The sequence below is a fragment of the Alosa sapidissima genome, chromosome 13 (assembly GCF_018492685.1).
Source record: "Alosa sapidissima isolate fAloSap1 chromosome 13, fAloSap1.pri, whole genome shotgun sequence".
NCBI lineage: Eukaryota > Metazoa > Chordata > Actinopteri > Clupeiformes > Clupeidae > Alosa > Alosa sapidissima.
The window spans coordinates 17,345,253-17,362,684 of NC_055969.1; the positions used below are offsets into that span (position 1 = coordinate 17,345,253).

The 17,432-nt window shown below is 40.1% G+C and overlaps 1 protein-coding gene and 1 long non-coding RNA gene across 2 annotated transcripts in view; one reads left to right on the forward strand and one right to left on the reverse strand.

Moving 5' to 3' along the window:
- LOC121680944 overlaps positions 1-17,432 on the forward strand; it is a 52,135-nt gene that overhangs the window by 9,421 nt on the left and 25,282 nt on the right. The window lies entirely within an intron of this gene.
- Positions 1,022-15,969, reverse strand: LOC121680847 (myosin heavy chain, fast skeletal muscle-like). The gene is made up of 38 exons (XM_042060395.1): positions 15,754-15,969; positions 15,496-15,639; positions 15,251-15,407; positions 15,110-15,137; positions 14,858-14,975; positions 14,677-14,769; positions 13,412-13,475; positions 13,229-13,327; positions 13,041-13,144; positions 12,826-12,964; positions 9,090-9,208; positions 8,819-8,968; positions 8,555-8,725; positions 8,171-8,471; positions 7,990-8,066; positions 7,817-7,904; positions 7,616-7,733; positions 7,394-7,517; positions 7,161-7,297; positions 6,750-7,005; positions 6,397-6,639; positions 5,338-5,514; positions 5,107-5,252; positions 4,903-4,993; positions 4,435-4,824; positions 4,101-4,346; positions 3,810-4,006; positions 3,516-3,699; positions 3,264-3,429; positions 3,040-3,164; positions 2,633-2,941; positions 2,283-2,486; positions 2,049-2,174; positions 1,773-1,943; positions 1,574-1,678; positions 1,399-1,494; positions 1,149-1,280; positions 1,022-1,059 (listed from the first exon to the last, which is right to left on the reverse strand). The coding sequence occupies exons 1-38, from the start codon at positions 15,955-15,957 to the stop codon at positions 1,039-1,041; spliced, it is 5,820 nt and encodes a 1,939-aa protein (XP_041916329.1). The 5' UTR covers positions 15,958-15,969; the 3' UTR covers positions 1,022-1,038.

The following is a 17,432-nucleotide window of genomic DNA, read 5'->3' on the forward strand; positions in this document are numbered from 1 at the left end:
TATCCATCCATTCATCCATCATCTCAGGATAGTTTTTCAATTCCATGGGTAACTTCTGTTGCCACTGAATCAACAATTGGTCAATTATTTGTCAACCCAGCCTATTTTTGGTCTGTGCATATTATGTGATAACATGTGATTTGAGTCTTACAATCAGATTTTCTGGAATATTGGTAGCCTTATGCAGACAACATTGAAAGACTAACTTCAGTGACTTTAGGTTGTATCAGCGATTTCAGGCCCCAAAAAGGCCCAAACATAAAATATCATAGTCATCTAATCTTTCCTAACGATCTGCTAGCTGCCTGCCCCATTAGCAGACTGTCAAAAAAACGTATCTCTGTAGGCAGCCTAGGCTCAGATCTGTACACAAAAATAATTGCTACCAAAAAGTGTTGGCAACCAAAGGCAAAGTAAAGTGTTCCAACCAATAACTGACGAGATGCCCGTTTAGGAGAGTTTCAATTGCACGGGAGGGAGGGGGAGGGATTAGCAAGCTAGCTCTCTGTTTTGTTTGAACATCAACAGATTTGACATTACAATCACTGATACAACATTTAGGATATAAGACTTATTCTCTGGCCTTTGTTCTGAAAATGTACAGAATAAGATTACTGTCAAGATCCTAACAGTGATATTGCTACCAATATAAAGACTTTCTGTGCTCTTTCATGAGTTGCTAAAACAGACATATTTTGCAGTATATACAGTATCAGCAACTTGGGAGAAATTGGCATCCCAGTTTTTTAATTTGTGTATTTGTTTGTACATTTAGTTCCTTGCATGTCAAGACCCTGACAGAAATGCACTGACATTTGTGTTTTAAATGGTCAATGCTAATTTGTGGATGGGCTGCCAGTGGCAATAGGGAAATCAAAACATGTTACAAAATAAGAAAAAATGTTCTGACTGACATTAAAAACAATGAACTCATATACGGTATAATGAAGAAACTTTTATTATGTAGCAGTTACAGAATAGCCACAGTAATCAGGATATTAATCCAGCTGAGTGACAAGCTAGAAGATTTCACAGGATTTACTCTGCAGCCTCCTTGCCCTAAGACAGAGAAATTGAGAAATTTAATGTAATTGAGTAGGAACATATGTTGACTTACAACACATTGAAATATGGCAAATTAGATTTACCTTTCCAGAATCACGGCTCTTTGCTCTCATCTTGTTGACCTGGGATTCAGCAATGTCAGCACGCTCCTCAGCCTCCTCTAGCTCATGCTGAACCTTCCTGAACTTGGACAGGTAGCCATTAGCTTGCTCCTCCTAATAACGAGCAGATGTTTGATGAGTACAGAGGCTTTAGTTCTAAAGCAAACTTTATATATATTATATATGAAAGTCAAGACATTTGGCCATATAGGCAATATAAGAGACTGCTTACAGCTTCCTCAGCCTGCCTCTTGTAGGCTTTGACTTTCAGCTGCAGCTTGTCAACCAGGTCCTGCAGTCTGGTGACATTCTTCTTGTCCTCTTCAGTCTGAAAAGAAAAACAATCTGTCAATTGTTGTACTCCTCAAGTTAAATGTATTTCAATAGTGATTAAATAAAGTTTGTACCTGGTAGGTGAGTTCCTTCACCCTCCTCTCGTATTTGCGGACTCCCTTGACAGCATCAACACCACGTCGTTGTTCATTCTCAACCTCACCTTCCAGCTCACGAACCTTTACATGAACAACATTTTCATATCAGACAAGGTCTTCATTTTATTCATTACATTCTGAACAATTTTCATCTCACCCAGGTTTAGCCACTCACCCTGGACTCCAGTTTCTGGAGTTGTTTCTTGCCACCCTTCATGGCCAGATTCTCAGCCTCATCCAGGCGGTGCTGCAGATCCTTCACAGTGACCTCCAGGTTCTTCTTCATCCTCTCCAGATGAGAACTGGTGTCCTGCTCCTTCTTCAGCTCCTCTGCCATCATGGCAGCCTAGATGATGGCATGATTGTTCATGGAAGGTAGCATGAAACATATCCTTAATGTTCACATATTTAATATGTTAGGGATGAATTAATAAAAATATATCATACTTACATCAGTGATGGCTTTCTTGGCCTTATCCTCAGCATTTCTAGCCTCCTGGACGATGTCATCAACCTCACTTTGGACCTGAACCAGGTCAGCCTCAAGCTTCTTCTTGGTGTTAATCAGACTTGTGTTCTAACATTCAGAAACAATTTGTTAAATGTTAAATGATAAATCTTTTGAAAGTACCGTGGAAACGATGGAAAGAATTTTTTTATGTGAGGTAAAAAAATATATGTCCACCTGAGAGTGCAGAAGGCCAACACGCTCACTGGCATCAACCAGCTCCTGTTCAGCCACTTTGCGGCCTCTCTCTGTCTGCTCCAGGGCAGCTCTGAGCTCCTCAATCTCAGCCACCATCAGGGTGTTTCTGCGCTCCACCATGGCAACTTGCTCCTTCATGTCTTCTTGTCCTCTGACAGCATCATCAAGGTGCAGTTGGGCATCCTAATAGAAAACATGGAATGACAAAAGAGATGTCATGCTACTAATAGACAGCTCAGGTGTTTTATGGAGATACTTGTCAAATGGATAGTGATGGCGGTTAGATGAGATCACATAGTACCCTTGTACTACTTCATTCTATAACTGACCTTGAGTTGACCTTGTACATTTCTCAGTTGTTTCTGGGACTCAGCAGCCTGGCGGTTAGCATGGCTCAGCTGAATTTCCATCTCATTGAGGTCTCCCTCCATCTTCTTCTTGATTCTCAGGGCATCATTCCTGCTCCTGACCTCAGAGTCCAGAGTGCTCTGCATGGAGTCAATCACCCTCTGGCTGTTCCTCTTGATCTGCTCCATCTCCTCATCCTTTTCTGCAAGTTTCCTATCAACCTCACCCTTGACCTGGTTGAGTTCAAGTTGGACACGAAGAATCTTGGACTCCTCATGCTCAAGAGTTCCCTAAACAAAGAAAATGAAGAATTTTAAAAAATTAAAACATCATATAACATCATCATTTCAGTTTATCAATGTGTAGAAAAGCCCGCCTGAATTTCTACCTCAGCCTCTTCCAGGGCTGTCTGGATCTCAGACTTTTCAGTTTCTACAGTCTTCTTGGCCTTCTCCAGCTCATGGATGTTCTTTCCAGTCTCACCAAGCTGTTCAGTCAGGTCCGAGATCTCCTCTGCAAATATGCATGTTACAGGATATTACAGTAAACAATATTATGTGGATGTTTAAAAATATTTTTGATTGAGATATGGATTGGGTTGATTTGACTCACGTTGCAAATTCTTGTTCTCCCTCTTCAGGGTCTCCAGGTGGTCAAGAGACTCCTCATAGGAGTTCTTCATCTTGAACAGCTCAGTGCTGAGAGAACGAGCCTCTTTCTGAGCACCCTCCAACTCTGCCTGACCCTCCTCGTACTTCTGCTTCCATTCTGCCAGGACCTTTTAGAGACCTTTTTGTTGTGAGGCTTATATTTATTCAGTTTTTACATACATTCCACATTTCAATGATGTTTTGGAGGCATTACCTTGTCAAAGTTTCTTTGCTTCTTGTCAAGATTGGCAGCTAGACCATTGGCTCTCTCCACATCAATCATGAGGTCCTCAACCTCACCCTGGAGTCTCTGCTTGGTCTTATCCAGAGAGGCACACTTGGAGTTGACAGCCTCGATTTGCTCCTCAGCCTCCTGCAGACGCTGAGCAAGCTTTTTTCTGAAAATACCAATAGATTGATGTCAGAGGGACATTATGGGTTTTTCTCAAGAAAATCCAAGGCTTTAATTAACATCCGAATTCACTTGTTTTGCATCTTTAGCACATACTTGGACTCCTCAAGCTCCTCAGTGCGCTGGATGGCATCAGTTTCATACTTGGTCCTCCACTGAGCAACTTCGCTGTTGGCCTTGGACATGCCACGCTGCAGTTCAGCTTTAGCCTCCTGCTCTTCCTCAAACTGCTCCCTCAGGAGGTCACAGTCATGGCGTGCAGACTGAACAGCATGGGCCAGGGCATTCTTGGCCTGTTTGTAAACAAGTGAGAGTGTTAAAGCCTTTCACATAATGTGTTCTATGTAATACAATTTTTTTTCTCTTGGTGCATCAGTATATCAGTACCTTGACCTCCTCCTCATTCAGTCTCTTCAGCTCCTCAATTTGCTGAGTGAAGGCCTGTTTGCTTCTGGTCAGCTGAGACACAAGAGCATCTTTCTCCTCAATCTGGCGGCCAAGCTCACCATTTTCCGTCTGAAGTCTTGCTCTCTGAGCACTGAGGTCATTAACCTGACGGGCAGCCTCATCACTCTTGGACTTGATTTCACTGAGTTGGTCCTCAAGGGTGCGGCACATCTTCTCTAGATTCCCCTGTTTATGAAAATGTCCATTAGTAGCAAAATATGTATTGTAAGTTGGTTTGTTTAAAAGATAACATGAGTGTAAACATCTCATCAACCTTAGCTTTAGCAACAGCCTCCATGTTGCTGGCGAGATCATCAATCTCCATCTTGTATTCACTCTTCTCCTTCTCAAGCTTCTGCTTGACACGCTGAAGGTTGTCAATCTGCTCTCCCAGCTCAGCCACACTGTCGGCCTGCTTCTTGCGGAGAGCTGCAGCAGTGGCTTCATGCTGCAGGGTGGACTCCTCAAGGTCACGACGCAGCTTCTGGAACTCAGCCTCACGCTTCTTGTTCATCTCAATTTGAGCAGCAGTGGCACCACCAGCCTCCTCAAGCCTTTCACTGATCTCCTCAAGTTCCCTGGAGAGATCAGCTCTCTGCTTCTCAACCTTGGCACGAGCTGCACGCTCAGCCTCAATCTCTTCCTCCAGTTCCTCAATGCGTGCCTATTGATAACAAGAATATTGGTAAGACAGAAAATTGCAAAAAAGCTCAGATTTTGACTCGCTAGAGAATAATTAAACCTGAAGCTCCTTGATCTTCTTCTGCAGCTGAGCACCCAGTGATTGTTCATCCTCAATCTTGCTAAGAAGTTGGCTTGTTTCAAAGTCCTTCCTATGTCACAGTAAAGTAAAATAAATGTTAGTAAACGCTTACACAAAAGTGTTTAGTCGTATTAAGATTAAAATTTTGCATAAATAGTGTTGTTCAGTGGAATCATGCATTACTTCTTCAGCTTTTCCTCAGACTGTTGCTTGTCATTCTCCAGATCCATTATGTTCTCCTGGGCCAGCTTCAGATCACCCTCAAGCTTTCTTTTGGCTCTCTCAAGGTCCATACGGAGCTTCTTTTCTTGCTCCAGGGAACCCTCAAGCTGCCAATTTGAAGTTTGAGGTGAGCATATGGAAAAGGTATCAAATGTATATTTTTTTATAAACTTCTGTTGGTTAAGAACTTACATCATCCACTTGCTGTTCAAGCTTAGTCTTTGATTTGGTCAGAGTGTTGACTTTGTCTTCCTCTGCCTGAAGATCATCAAGAGTCTGCTGATGGGCCTCTTGTAGGGCTTTCTTCTCCTTTGTTAGCTTAGCAATGGACTCATCCTGGGAGGCCATCTCTTCAGTTAGGTTCTTGACCTGCACATAGACAGTTTTGAATTAGTAAACAGTGTAACCATAGACGGTTGATAAAGCGAGACGATTCATAAGAGGGTAAATTCTGGCACGTTGTGACGTGGGGTTCGAAGCTGTCACGCCCATTTAGGAGTCTAGCGGGAGGTCCAGTGTCTATGTATTCCTATGGGAGAAATGAACATTTTCACAGAATATGACCAATCCCTTAGCCCTACATTCAGCGATGTAAGTTTTGAACCCAATTTCTAGAAGCCACATGTCTCTCTAACATTCCGACATTGAAATTGTTTTTTCCAACGAAACAAATAAAGACAAAAATAGCTTTGTTCGTGACCTGTCACTGTCTCCTCAAAGCTCTGGTGCACAGTCACCTGTTCTCAGAGGCTCTAGACACAGAGATAGTTGATAAACTAACCTAACATATTTTTTGCTAGAACTAGTAGACTACCACAAAGTTGCTGAACATATGTTATTTCAGGTTTGTTTGCAACAATATATAAGTTTAACCAAAGTTCTTAGCTACTAGCTAGCTAGCGAACATTCCCATTCACTTTCCATTTACTGTTCTAACGTTAGCTAGCTAGCTAGCTAGCTCGGTTAACGGGGGAAATGAAATTATTCATTTCGTGTCCGAAAGAGTGTTTCATTGGCATCACACACAAACAATGACTGTAAAATAGTATACAAAATTATATGTATATGTTATTATTGCTTATTCAGAGAAAAGTTTATGTTTTGACACGCCTATTTAGGAGTCCGGAACTAGTGCCATTTCGTTCCATTGGTGAATCGTCTTATGATTCATCTTAGTTAACTATAGAATCTTTGATGTAACTATGATATTTTATTTACAACACACTTAATCTGCCCTTTAGAAATCCAAACCTTGTTCTCGGTGGCATGTTTCTCCTTCTCCACTTTGGCCAAGGTCAGCTCCAGATCATCAATGTCCTTCTTGAGCTCAGAGCACTCATCCTCCAGTTTCCTCTTCTTGGCAGTCAGCTCAGCATTGATTTCCTCTTCATCCTCCAGTCTCTCAGTTGTCTCTTTGAGCTTGGCCTCGAGCTGGATCTTACTTTTGATAAGACCTTCACACCTCTCCTCAGCATCATTGAGACCCTCATTTCCCTATTGTAAATATAAGATAGAAGCATGCCATCTGATTTGTATTGAAAACACAATGCTGAGACTGGGTAATGGTATAATTGTGAACATGAAATGGTACAATATACACTTACAGATGCCACTTGAAGTGCCAGGTCATTCCTCTCTTGCACCAGAGCCACCATCTTCTCCTCGAGTTCTTTCTTCTTGGCCTCAACCTTTGCATGGACATCTTTAAGTTTTTCATGCTCCTCCTTCAGGGTGGCCAGCTCCTTCTCAGTTTCAGCACTCTTCAGTAGGGGCTTGATCTTGTAGTAGACCTTCATCCATGGCCAGTGCTTGACATTCATGAATGACCGTATATTGTACTGGATGGTGTAGATTGCCTCTCTATACAAGACAGGTGGTGCATTTTATCTTTAAACCTTTTATGTTAAAGTATGATTAAAGGAAATGGGTAGCAAGTGAAAAAGGACCACATGTAATACAATTCGAACTACAGTAATATTTAAGTCTTCTAAGCCCTAATAAATGAAATAAATTACCTCCTTTCCATCATCTTGACAAACTCCTTCCTCATAAGGTATGCACGGCAGAGAGCCTGAGTCATTGTGACCAGGGAAGCCAGTTTCTCATCTCGCATCTCCTCAAGGGTACCCAGCAGGCCAGCTTTGAAGAACACCTGAGAGACAAAGGAAAATATCAGCATGAACTTGATGTAGAAAAAGCTTAGCTCTTGTCTGTACTCGTGATTATAAATTGCATGAAACATATCTACCTTAGTGTGTCCAAACATGTACTGGGTGTGATCAACATCAATGGATCCCAAGAGCTTCTCAGAAGCCTTCTTGTTATCAATGAATTGACCATCAGGGATCACACTGGCATTCAGCACTTTGTATCTGGACAGAATAAATACATGTACATATACATTATTACTTTTCTCCTCTCTAAATGCAGTATTGAATATGTGTAAACATCATTGGCTTTCTCAGTTCACCTCTGCTTGAAATCACCATATAGGATTCTGCTTGGGAAACCCTTTCTGCAGATTCTGATACCCTCAAGTACACCATTGCACCTGAGCTGGTGGATGACCAGGAAATTCTGCATAAGACCTGTTAATATAGAGATATGTGTATTTGTCAAGGAAAATACAAATTAAAACTATGAAATGTATAATATTAGCCAAGTTTTCTACCTGGTTTCTTAATTTCATTTGGAATCAGACAACGCACAAAGTGGGGATGGGTGCTTCTCAAGTTGGTCATCAGTTTGCCCAAGTTCTCCTGTAGAGATAACAATGCAGTGAAATCATCCCCTTACCTCTCTTTAGGATGATTGATTAGTGTTTTATTGGTGTAATTTGCATACCCTGAACTGTGATGACACAGTCTGCATGGAGCCACCCTTCTTCTTACCACCCTTCTTACCACCACCACCAGCAGGCTCTGTTGACATACAGACAAGTGAAAAATATGACAGTTGAATTACCTGCATATAAAGTTTGTAGAATGGATATTCCTGTATTAGCTTTTATACAGCTTTTTGTTACCCTCAACAACAGGTGGGTACAAGACAGGCAGGAGTTTTACTCCTGACTTCTGGTACAGCTGCACAACAGAATCGTTCAGTGGATCCTTGTTCTTGTCCAGCCAGCCAGCGACGTTGTAGTCCACAGTGCCGGCATAGTGCACCAGGGAGAAGTGGGCCTCAGCCTTGCCTTTGGCAGGCTTGGGTTTCTCAAATGCTTTATTTTTGCCAAGATGCTGGTCATACAACTTGTTCTTGAACGTGGTGTCAGAGGCCTTGGGGAACATGCACTCCTCTTCAAGGATGGCAAAGATACCCATAGGCTGTTAAAAATATTTGTGGTTTTAAATAAAATCATTATGAAATAATATGAATCTAGTACTTCACAATTTTGATTCAAACGAACCTTCTCTATAAGCTCAATGCAAGCGGCCAAGTCCATGCCAAAGTCAATAAACTCCCAAATAATGCCCTCTTTCTTGTACTCCTCTTGCTCCAGAACGAACATGTGGTGGTTGAAGAACTGTTGCAGTTTCTCATTGGTGAAGTTGATACACAGCTGCTCCATGCTGTTGAACTGTGATTGGAAAAAAATGGAATATGAATGTCTCCAACTGAAATTATATTACATTGTTCTTTGAGTTAAAAAAATGTGTTAAATTATCCTCACATCGAAAATCTCAAAGCCAGCAATATCCAGAACACCGATAAAGAACTGCCTTGGCTGTTTAGTGTCCAACATCTGGTTGATACGGATGACCATCCACAAGAACATCCTCTCATAGATGGACTTGGACAAGGCTGATACTGCGTTATTGACCTGAAACAGAATATTCCATCAGTGGTCATGCTATGTTCAGACCAAAAAGTAAAATATTTATATGATAAAAGCAGGTTATTTCATGGGATTTGATATCTTTAGTGAAGTTTTCAAATAATACCTGTGGCACAGTCTGACCCTTGGTGACAAACTCATTTCCGACTTTCACTCTTGGGTAGCACAGAGCCTTCAGCATGTCAGCAGAGTTCAGGCCCAGGAGGTAAGCGACTTTGTCAGCTTCTAAAAACAGGGCAACAGTGTAGCATTTAGTTATTTATGACCGCCGCGCAGCGAAGCGGCGGTCATATAGGTTTAGTCAGATTTTTCTTTTTTTTTTTTTTCTTTTTCGCATGCCCAAATTTCCGTCAATGATTCCCGGGACACTGAAAGACCGGGGTACACGAAACTTGGTGGACATGTAACCCCACATGGATAGCATGGAACCATCGTTTTGATCTGTAGCCCCCCCCGCTGAATTGGACCCCCCGAAAAGAGGGTAGGGCAGACACAATTTTCTGTGAATATCTCGAAAACCGTAGGGTTTAGGAGGACCATTTTTTTTTTGTATGTTGATCTCAAGGGGCCATGTCAACCCATTCCATAACCACTCATTTCATGTATAGCGCCACCTAGTTAAACACAAAAAAGTAAAAATGAGGTGGTGTAATTGAAGGTATCTGTGACCTAACATAGTCAAAACTGTACGAAATTGGAAGTGTAGGATCATTATGACACCCTCTGTATGCACGCCAAGTTTTGTGGAATTCCGTTCATGGGGGGCCACACAATAAATTAATTTATGTTACTATACACCAACTGGGCTGTAGGTGGCCGGAGACAGTTTTCTGTGAATATCTCGAGAACCGTAGGGCCTAGGAGGTCCACCTTTTTTTTGTATGTTGGTCTTAAGGGGGCATGTCAACCCATCCCATTACCACTTATTTCATGTATAGCGCCACCTAGTTAAAAATTAAAAAGCAAAAAATTAGGTGTTTTCATCTCAATATCTCTGGCTGACAAGGTCAAAACTGCACGAAATTAAAAGTGTAGGATCATTATGACACCCTCTGAATGCATGCCAAGTTTTGTGTACTTTCATTCATGGGGGGCCTTACAATAAAATAATTTATGTGTACATTTAGTGACGTACACCAACAAGGATTCCTGGGACACTGAAAGACCGGGGTACACAAAACTTGGTGGGCATGTACCCCCACATGGATAGCATGGAACCGTCATTTTTCGTTTTCATCTGCAGCCCCCCCGCTGGACTGGACCCCCCGAAAGGAGGGTAGGGCAGACACAGTTCTCTGTGAATCTTTTATGGTATGTTGGTCTCAAGGGCCCACATCAACCTGGCTCATAATCACTCATTTGTGATTTGCCCCCCCCCCGGTAAAAAATGAAAATCAGTAGGATTAAAAGAAAGCCAAAATAAATATTCATCATCATCATCATGGCTGCATTTTCAGTATTGGCGAGAAGTAGTCGTTTGTCCAGTAGATGGCGCATCGTTGCAGTGAGACGTAATTTTGTTGGAAGTTAGAAGTGGGTTGGAAAAAACAATGGACGCTTCATACAAGGACTGTAATTTACCGCAGCGAACATCTAATAAGGATAGGACGATGTTCGCATGAAGTGTAATTCCCATTTCTTCTTGAAGCCGAAATAAATCTGAGGATGTTTATCGAACATGCTTGTTTTTTACTGCAGGTACGTTAATCTTGTAATATCAATAAGGACCTAGGTAATGTTACCGTTAGCGTTGGTTGAGTGATGGAGGCATTTGATTTATTGAATTGTAGAAAACTATAAATGCGGTTATACCAAGCAAATGTATAGCAGCACTGTTTGTATCTTTCGACTGTCATTTATTGCACGTGCTACAAAATCATTCTGTGCAATGGAAGATTTACCAACGTTACACCGGTCTGATACAGTTTTGCCTATACATGCGTGAGACTGAGACGCCTGTTTATTTTGTTTTAAGTGCGTGCAGGGTGTGAGAGGGGAATCGATGTGCTTTGATTACAGCTTGGTAGTTGTAGTCTGTGAAATTAAAAAGCATGTGTGTGTGAAGTATCCAAACAATGACACCTTCATTTCATTATGGCTGCTTTAGCAAAACACCTTAAGCTACTGTGTAGTGGGTCCCATTTAGAAGTGGCTACTTCATTCGCGCTTTCCTTGACTCATGGAGCTGCGTGAATGTTATTACAACTTTTCGCCACGATATGACAGTTTAAGTCCGCTTGATACTGTAAGGCGTAAGCCATTGGTTTCCAAAGGAGATTTTATTTGTGTCGCCAGCATAGCCTATTGACAATTTATGTTGTAAATAGGCCTACCTTATAATCCTACCTGTAGCTTAGGGAAGCTAACAGCTTTCTATTAGGATCTAGTTTGTTAGTTACCGTTTTGTCATAACTCCCTGATGCATTTTTGCATTTAGAATAGCCAGAGCGTGTATATCTCAATCGGAAAATTAAACAATATCGGGTGCCTATGGACTAGGCTGGGTGAACCCAGCCTGATCTGCCCGCTATTTATTTTTTGATTTCTTACAAGATTGAGCTTGGTCTGATGAAAGCCAGACTAGCCATGGACCTCAGTTAAACAATGCAAGGGAACATGAATCAGCCTATATTTGCACTAACAATAACGGACAAAAGCTCTTCAACTTTGGCCCGTTAAAATGTGTATGAACAGTCTAGCGACGCATTTCATCAAGGCCCATTTGGACATGTCAGTTATTTGCACCACTGGTTAGATGTAAAACAGCATTTCGTTTCAGACTAGGCTACTGTTACTTAATTTGTGCATTAACAATAACGTTTCAGACTACTGTTACTTAATTTGTGCATTGACAATAAAGTATTACATGAACTAAAGATGACTAAAATCTTATGTAGAAGAAGAAACATTCACAAAAAATCCATCCATCCAAAAATGACCTTTGTTTTTGATAGCTGTTGAAAACGGCATGGAACTGACAGAGATGTTTTTGTTTAAAAATACATAAAAAAATAAATAAATAAATAAATAAATAAATAAATAACATTATGCTGATACCTTTTGCTTTTCCCAAATACAATGTAGCCTACAGGTGTAAGTGACCTTTCATCAATCCAGTTGCAATGGATGAACTGTGATGAACTGCCCTACTTGTGATTGTTTAGAGATTTTAAAGGTTTTATAACAATTCTACATCTTCTTTGGCTATTCTACAATCTATTCACCTTTTCAGCACCAGTAGGGTACTTTCTGTGCAGCCGCACACACACACTCAGGCATGCCAAACAAGCATACACAAAAGTTTCAAGAGTGGGGGATGGAGTAAAATATGGAGACAAATTGAAGTGTGATTTATTTTCGCGGAACGGATGTACAGGACTGAGCGGCGGTCATATTTTGTACCGCTATGCGGTACATCTAGTTGAAATTTATAGCGATCAAAACCTTTTTATCTCCTCTCCTCTTTTAATCTCCTCTCCCTAAATCAAAAAGTTTGGCCAAGATAGTGTAGGTTAAAACAATATCACAAAAACATGAATGTATCGGAGTGACCACTGTTTTGTATATTATTATGAAGTGATGATACTTTACTAATCCTGAAGGAAATTAAGATTACAAATATCCATTGATATACATGTTGATATGAATAACATGATGGTAGGCTATATCAATTTTGGGTGTGGTGTAGCAGTGACAAGGTTACTGCTTGACCCGCCAGTTTGTGTCTGCTAAACATCATTTATTTTAAATTTTAATTCAACATAATAAAATGTTCCCAATGAATAAGACTACCTTGTAGTTATTACTAGAACTGACTGATTCAGTATAGTGCCGTAACCTACCCTCAGTGCCATCAGGCTCAGCCTGCTCCTCACGCTGCTTCTGCTTGAATTTCATGTTGCCATGATGGAGCACAGCACCAGTCAGCTTGTAAATAGTGACTTTCTCCTCATTACTGAAACCCAGGATGTCAATGGCTTCCTGTAATGATACATTATTTGATTATTTTAAAGCTTTATTCAATAAATTGAAAGAAACCCATTATTGGAAGACTTACATCTGTGGCATCCAACTCCTCTTTGTCATTAATACTCGCCACAGTGATCTGACCTTGACTGCACATTGGGAAGTCATAGGGGTTGGATGTGATGAGGCACATTTCTGTCGGGATTAAAAAATTATTTTACAAATTTTAGAATAGCATGTATTGATTTTTTTAGCGTTTGGTGAAAATATTAACCTTACCTATAATTTCAGGCTTGTGGTTGGTCATCATCTGGAAGAAGATGTGGTAGCCTCTCTCATCAGGAAGCTGGAATGTCACTCTAGACTTCTCCAGCAGGTCTTTTTACACAGGGAAAGATGCATTTTAATTGGATACATTTAAGGCAATGAAAGAGCATTTCTACTTGGAACAATTATACTTACAAGTCTCAATATCAGCACTAGCCAGTTTTCCAGAAGTGCCAAAATGAATTCTGATGAATTTACCCTGTTTGAAATTACATTTTCATTTAGCTGATGCTTTTAACCAAAGCTGGTTACATATGAGGAAAATATTGAAGTATTCAGTAAATATTCAAATACTCATAGCCGTAAGAGCATACGTGGAGTTTGCGAGGGTGGGGAGCAGTGATAAGTCTAATGATTCTGTTAGCATGGAATAGCGTTGTAGTTATCTGGTCATTACACGAAAATATGGACATAAGGAGATTTTTTAAACGATGAGTTCCTAACAAAACAGTCAGCCAATGGGATCTAACAAGGATACAACACAAACAACAATAACCGATAATGACGATAGGCAAACAGACACTGTTGTGAACTTGGAGGGAACTTTGAGCAGCTCTGGATCAGCACCAACCGCTAGCAGTCCTGACATTCATCCCACAAATGCACTAGCCACACTAGGTAACGCATATGCAGGACACAAAAAAAAAAATACTGTTGCATTAGTCTGGACATCTTGCTGTGCCAACATTGCAATGAAGGTTGCCTAAATGCCATGTATATAAATTTGCTGTCAGCTTACTAATTGATTGTGCGTTTTGTTTTATTACACTTTGTTTAAACAGTGAATGGGAGAGGCTTTTTATTGTGTCATTGGATTACATCAAAATAGAAAATACAGATTTTTTTTCTAAACATAGAATGTTTTATAGTATGATTGCTCTTCGTTTCTGCATTTGGAGAGGCATCTCAACAGACTGAAGGTCAAACACTTCCTTTGATTCCTGGATATCGCGCTATGATTTAGGAATCATGTTTTTTGTTTTGTTTTGGGGGAGGGGGGATTTTTAGAATTTGGATTGGATTATTTGAGGACAAATTGTTAAATTACAATGTCATTAAAAATCTATTTAAAAAAAAAAAAGTGCTCGTGCTATAATCCCCAAGTGGTAGGCCAGGTCTCAGCTTCTACAATTAGTTTTCTTTCTTTGCCCCCACTGGCTCGAATGTCAAACTCCGCTTATGCCTAAGAGTAGGCCCTAACAATAAATACTGCCTTTACTAATACAAAAAGCAAAAGATGATAGTATAGGGGTTTAAGTAGAAATCACAGGATAATTTTAAAAAGTGATACTAATAGATATAAAACAAAGTACATGATAAATTTGAGATTTTTTTGCTTTTCTAAAAACGAAAAAAAAAAAAAAAATCATGTGAGAAATTAGATGAGAAACTAAACTTACGAAACGTGAAGAGTTGTCATTCCTCACAGTCTTGGCATTACCATAAGCTTCCAGCAGTGGGTTGGCGGCAATGATCTGGTCTTCAAGAGAGCCCTGCACGTCAAAAGATATATTGTTACTAAAGTTCATGTCTGTGTTGCTATGTGATAATTAGCCTATAAATATGCAAGTGGTCCTATACCTTAATTTTTCCACTGCTGGCTGGTGCCTCTGACTTTTTGCCACTAGACACTGCAATTGTTGCAAAGTACTGGATGACACGCTTGGTGTTTACAGTCTTGCCAGCACCAGATTCTCCACTATTAAACAGAATATATTGCAATTTCCTATATCACAATTACAAAGTGTACCAGAAGAGTACATAGAATATGATGCAAAGATTTAGCCCTCTATTAAAACTGTAAAAAGTTTTAAGGGATGCATTGACACCTACGTGATCAGGACAGACTGATTCTCCCTGTCTGTGGGGCAAAATAGAGATTTACATATATGGTTTATTTTACATAAAAGAATCAAATATACAGTATAATGTATCAATATCATTCAGTGTTGGCTTTAAAAACAGAAAGCATACCTTGGAGCATGAACTGAAATGCGTTGTCAGAGACAGAGAAGATGTGGGGTGGGGCCTCCACACGCTTCTTGCCTCTGTAGGCATTCACCACTGCTTGATCATATACAGGGAGCCACTTGTAGGGGTTCACAGTGACACAGAAAAGTCCAGAGTAGGTCTAGAAAGAAGAAATAAAGAAGATTGTTTTTTCAGCTTTTCATTTTTTTATTTTATTTTTTTTATTTAGTCAAAAGTGTAATACTTACGTAGATCATCCATGCTGCATAACGCTCTTTGAGGTTGTACAGGACGGAGGCTTCATTGAGGTGGGTCATCATGGCCATGTCCTCAATTTTGTCGTATTTGGGAGGATTCAAGGGGAAGACTTCGTCTTCCTTCACTGTCCTTTCCTAAAACCAATGTAAAAAACAGCTTAACAAAGAGATGTATTCAAGAAACTTTCTGTGATAATGTAATTTTCAGAACAATTTCATCCGAACAATTTAACTCCCTTGCTAAAGTACCTCCTTGGTTTCAAGCGTTTCAACAACAACTTTGCCTCCTTCCCTCTTTTTTATTGTACCCTTGACGTACAAGTCCTCTTTGTCAACCACATAGCAAGCAGTCTTTGCATCAAAGGGCTTGGTTTGGGCCTCAATTCTCTCCTTCTCAGGCTTACGAAGGTAAATGGCAGCTGGGCCATATTGGGCCATTTCACCGTCCCCCATGGTTGCTGGTTACTGCATTAATCAGAAACATGAAGAGCAGACAGTTTTGACATAAAATGCTTTTCATAATCAGACATATACAGACACAGTACTGCAAATAAAGTGTCATCATCATCAAGGGCCAAAACAAGGAAAACCACTGTTGTTTACCAGACCTCGATCTTATATGTCCTCCTTATCAATCACATAGGGTACTCAAACTGTACAAATCTTTAAAAAGTCAAATACAACACAGTCTTTTGATATCTAAATAATAATGGAGCCAATGTATTTACTGCATTATTTTCCTGAAATCTAATCCCATCCCTATCATACTAATATACACATTGAATATACACGCATATCCAAAACTGAAGTTATTTATTTAAGCAATAAGCCCTGAGAGGTCGTAGGTTACACTGATTTTAGAACAGCTAAGGGACACAGCTAAGTTGTTAGGCACAACAAGCTAGCTGTTCTAAAATCAGTGTAACCTATGGATTTGAGTGGCTTATTGCTTTTTTAAAATAGTTACTACAAATATGCTATCTGGCAAGATTTCATAAAACAAAGGTACAATAACGAGAAATCTAACAATTTATTTATAGAACATCATTCTTCCACCAATAAATATATTTCCTCTAGCTGAATGATTGCCAAGCAACGTCAAGATGCAGCTTCTCTGACTTTTGTATCATGTTGTGGTAGCACAATAGTATAGAACAAAGTGCGGTTAAGGTGTATGGCTGAATCGCATTCGATGCCGTTGTAAAATCCAGCACAATCATAATCAAGGACCAGGTGTAGGGATATTCGACACAATCTGCTGTAAAGATTGAATATGTTTATACAAATCAGGCTTTAAATAGAGCTACATCTGTCTAAAATATTTAGTTGACTTGAAGGCAATTAGCTTATTTATTTGAATTGTTTGGCTGTTCACATAAATCCGGTGTACCTTACCTTTTTCTCCCAAGACCAGATGAATTTTCCTCAGTTGAGTATCTAAAAATGAGAAAACATACAAAGTCAAGTATTTAGTGTAGAAAAATACCAGTAAATTTAATGCAAATAAATTGTAGCAGTCCATGCTTAGTTCCATGCTTTAGAGATGAAGAGATGCAGTCTGCCATCACACATTCTGTAATAGGAGGAGCCACCTCCTGTCTGCCCAAGTCTGTGAAAGGTATGACTTACTGTGACTCCCCCTCGCCTTCTGCCCTCGCCTTTTGCAGCCCTCCACAGCCCTCCTTATATTAGCCGTATTCTGCCAACTAAGCAGAGCTCCAATAAGGCAACGTGTTTAGACCTATTTAAACATCACCTCAACCTGCCACAGTAAAATAGGTTTCTCACCTCAAATTGAGGGCCGTAATTAAACTATGTTGTTCCATTTTTTGACTTAATTTGTGAAATAGTTGTGTGTGTATTTCATTCAATTATGGAATATAGGACTTCAAAAGTTGCAAAAACATTTGATATCTAGAATTGCTCAT

Bases quoted from the DNA above. Each gene is read 5' to 3' on its own strand.
- LOC121680847 (XM_042060395.1), bottom strand. From the start codon at position 15,957: ATGGGGGACGGTGAAATGGCCCAATATGGCCCAGCTGCCATTTACCTT. The intron at 15,138-15,250 runs GTATGCTTTCTG...TTTGCCCCACAG, and splicing joins ATTTCAGTTCATGCTCCAAG to ACAGGGAGAATCAGTCTGTC. The intron at 5,253-5,337 runs GTAAGTTCTTAA...TCAAATTGGCAG, and splicing joins TTGAACAGCAAGTGGATGAT to CTTGAGGGTTCCCTGGAGCA.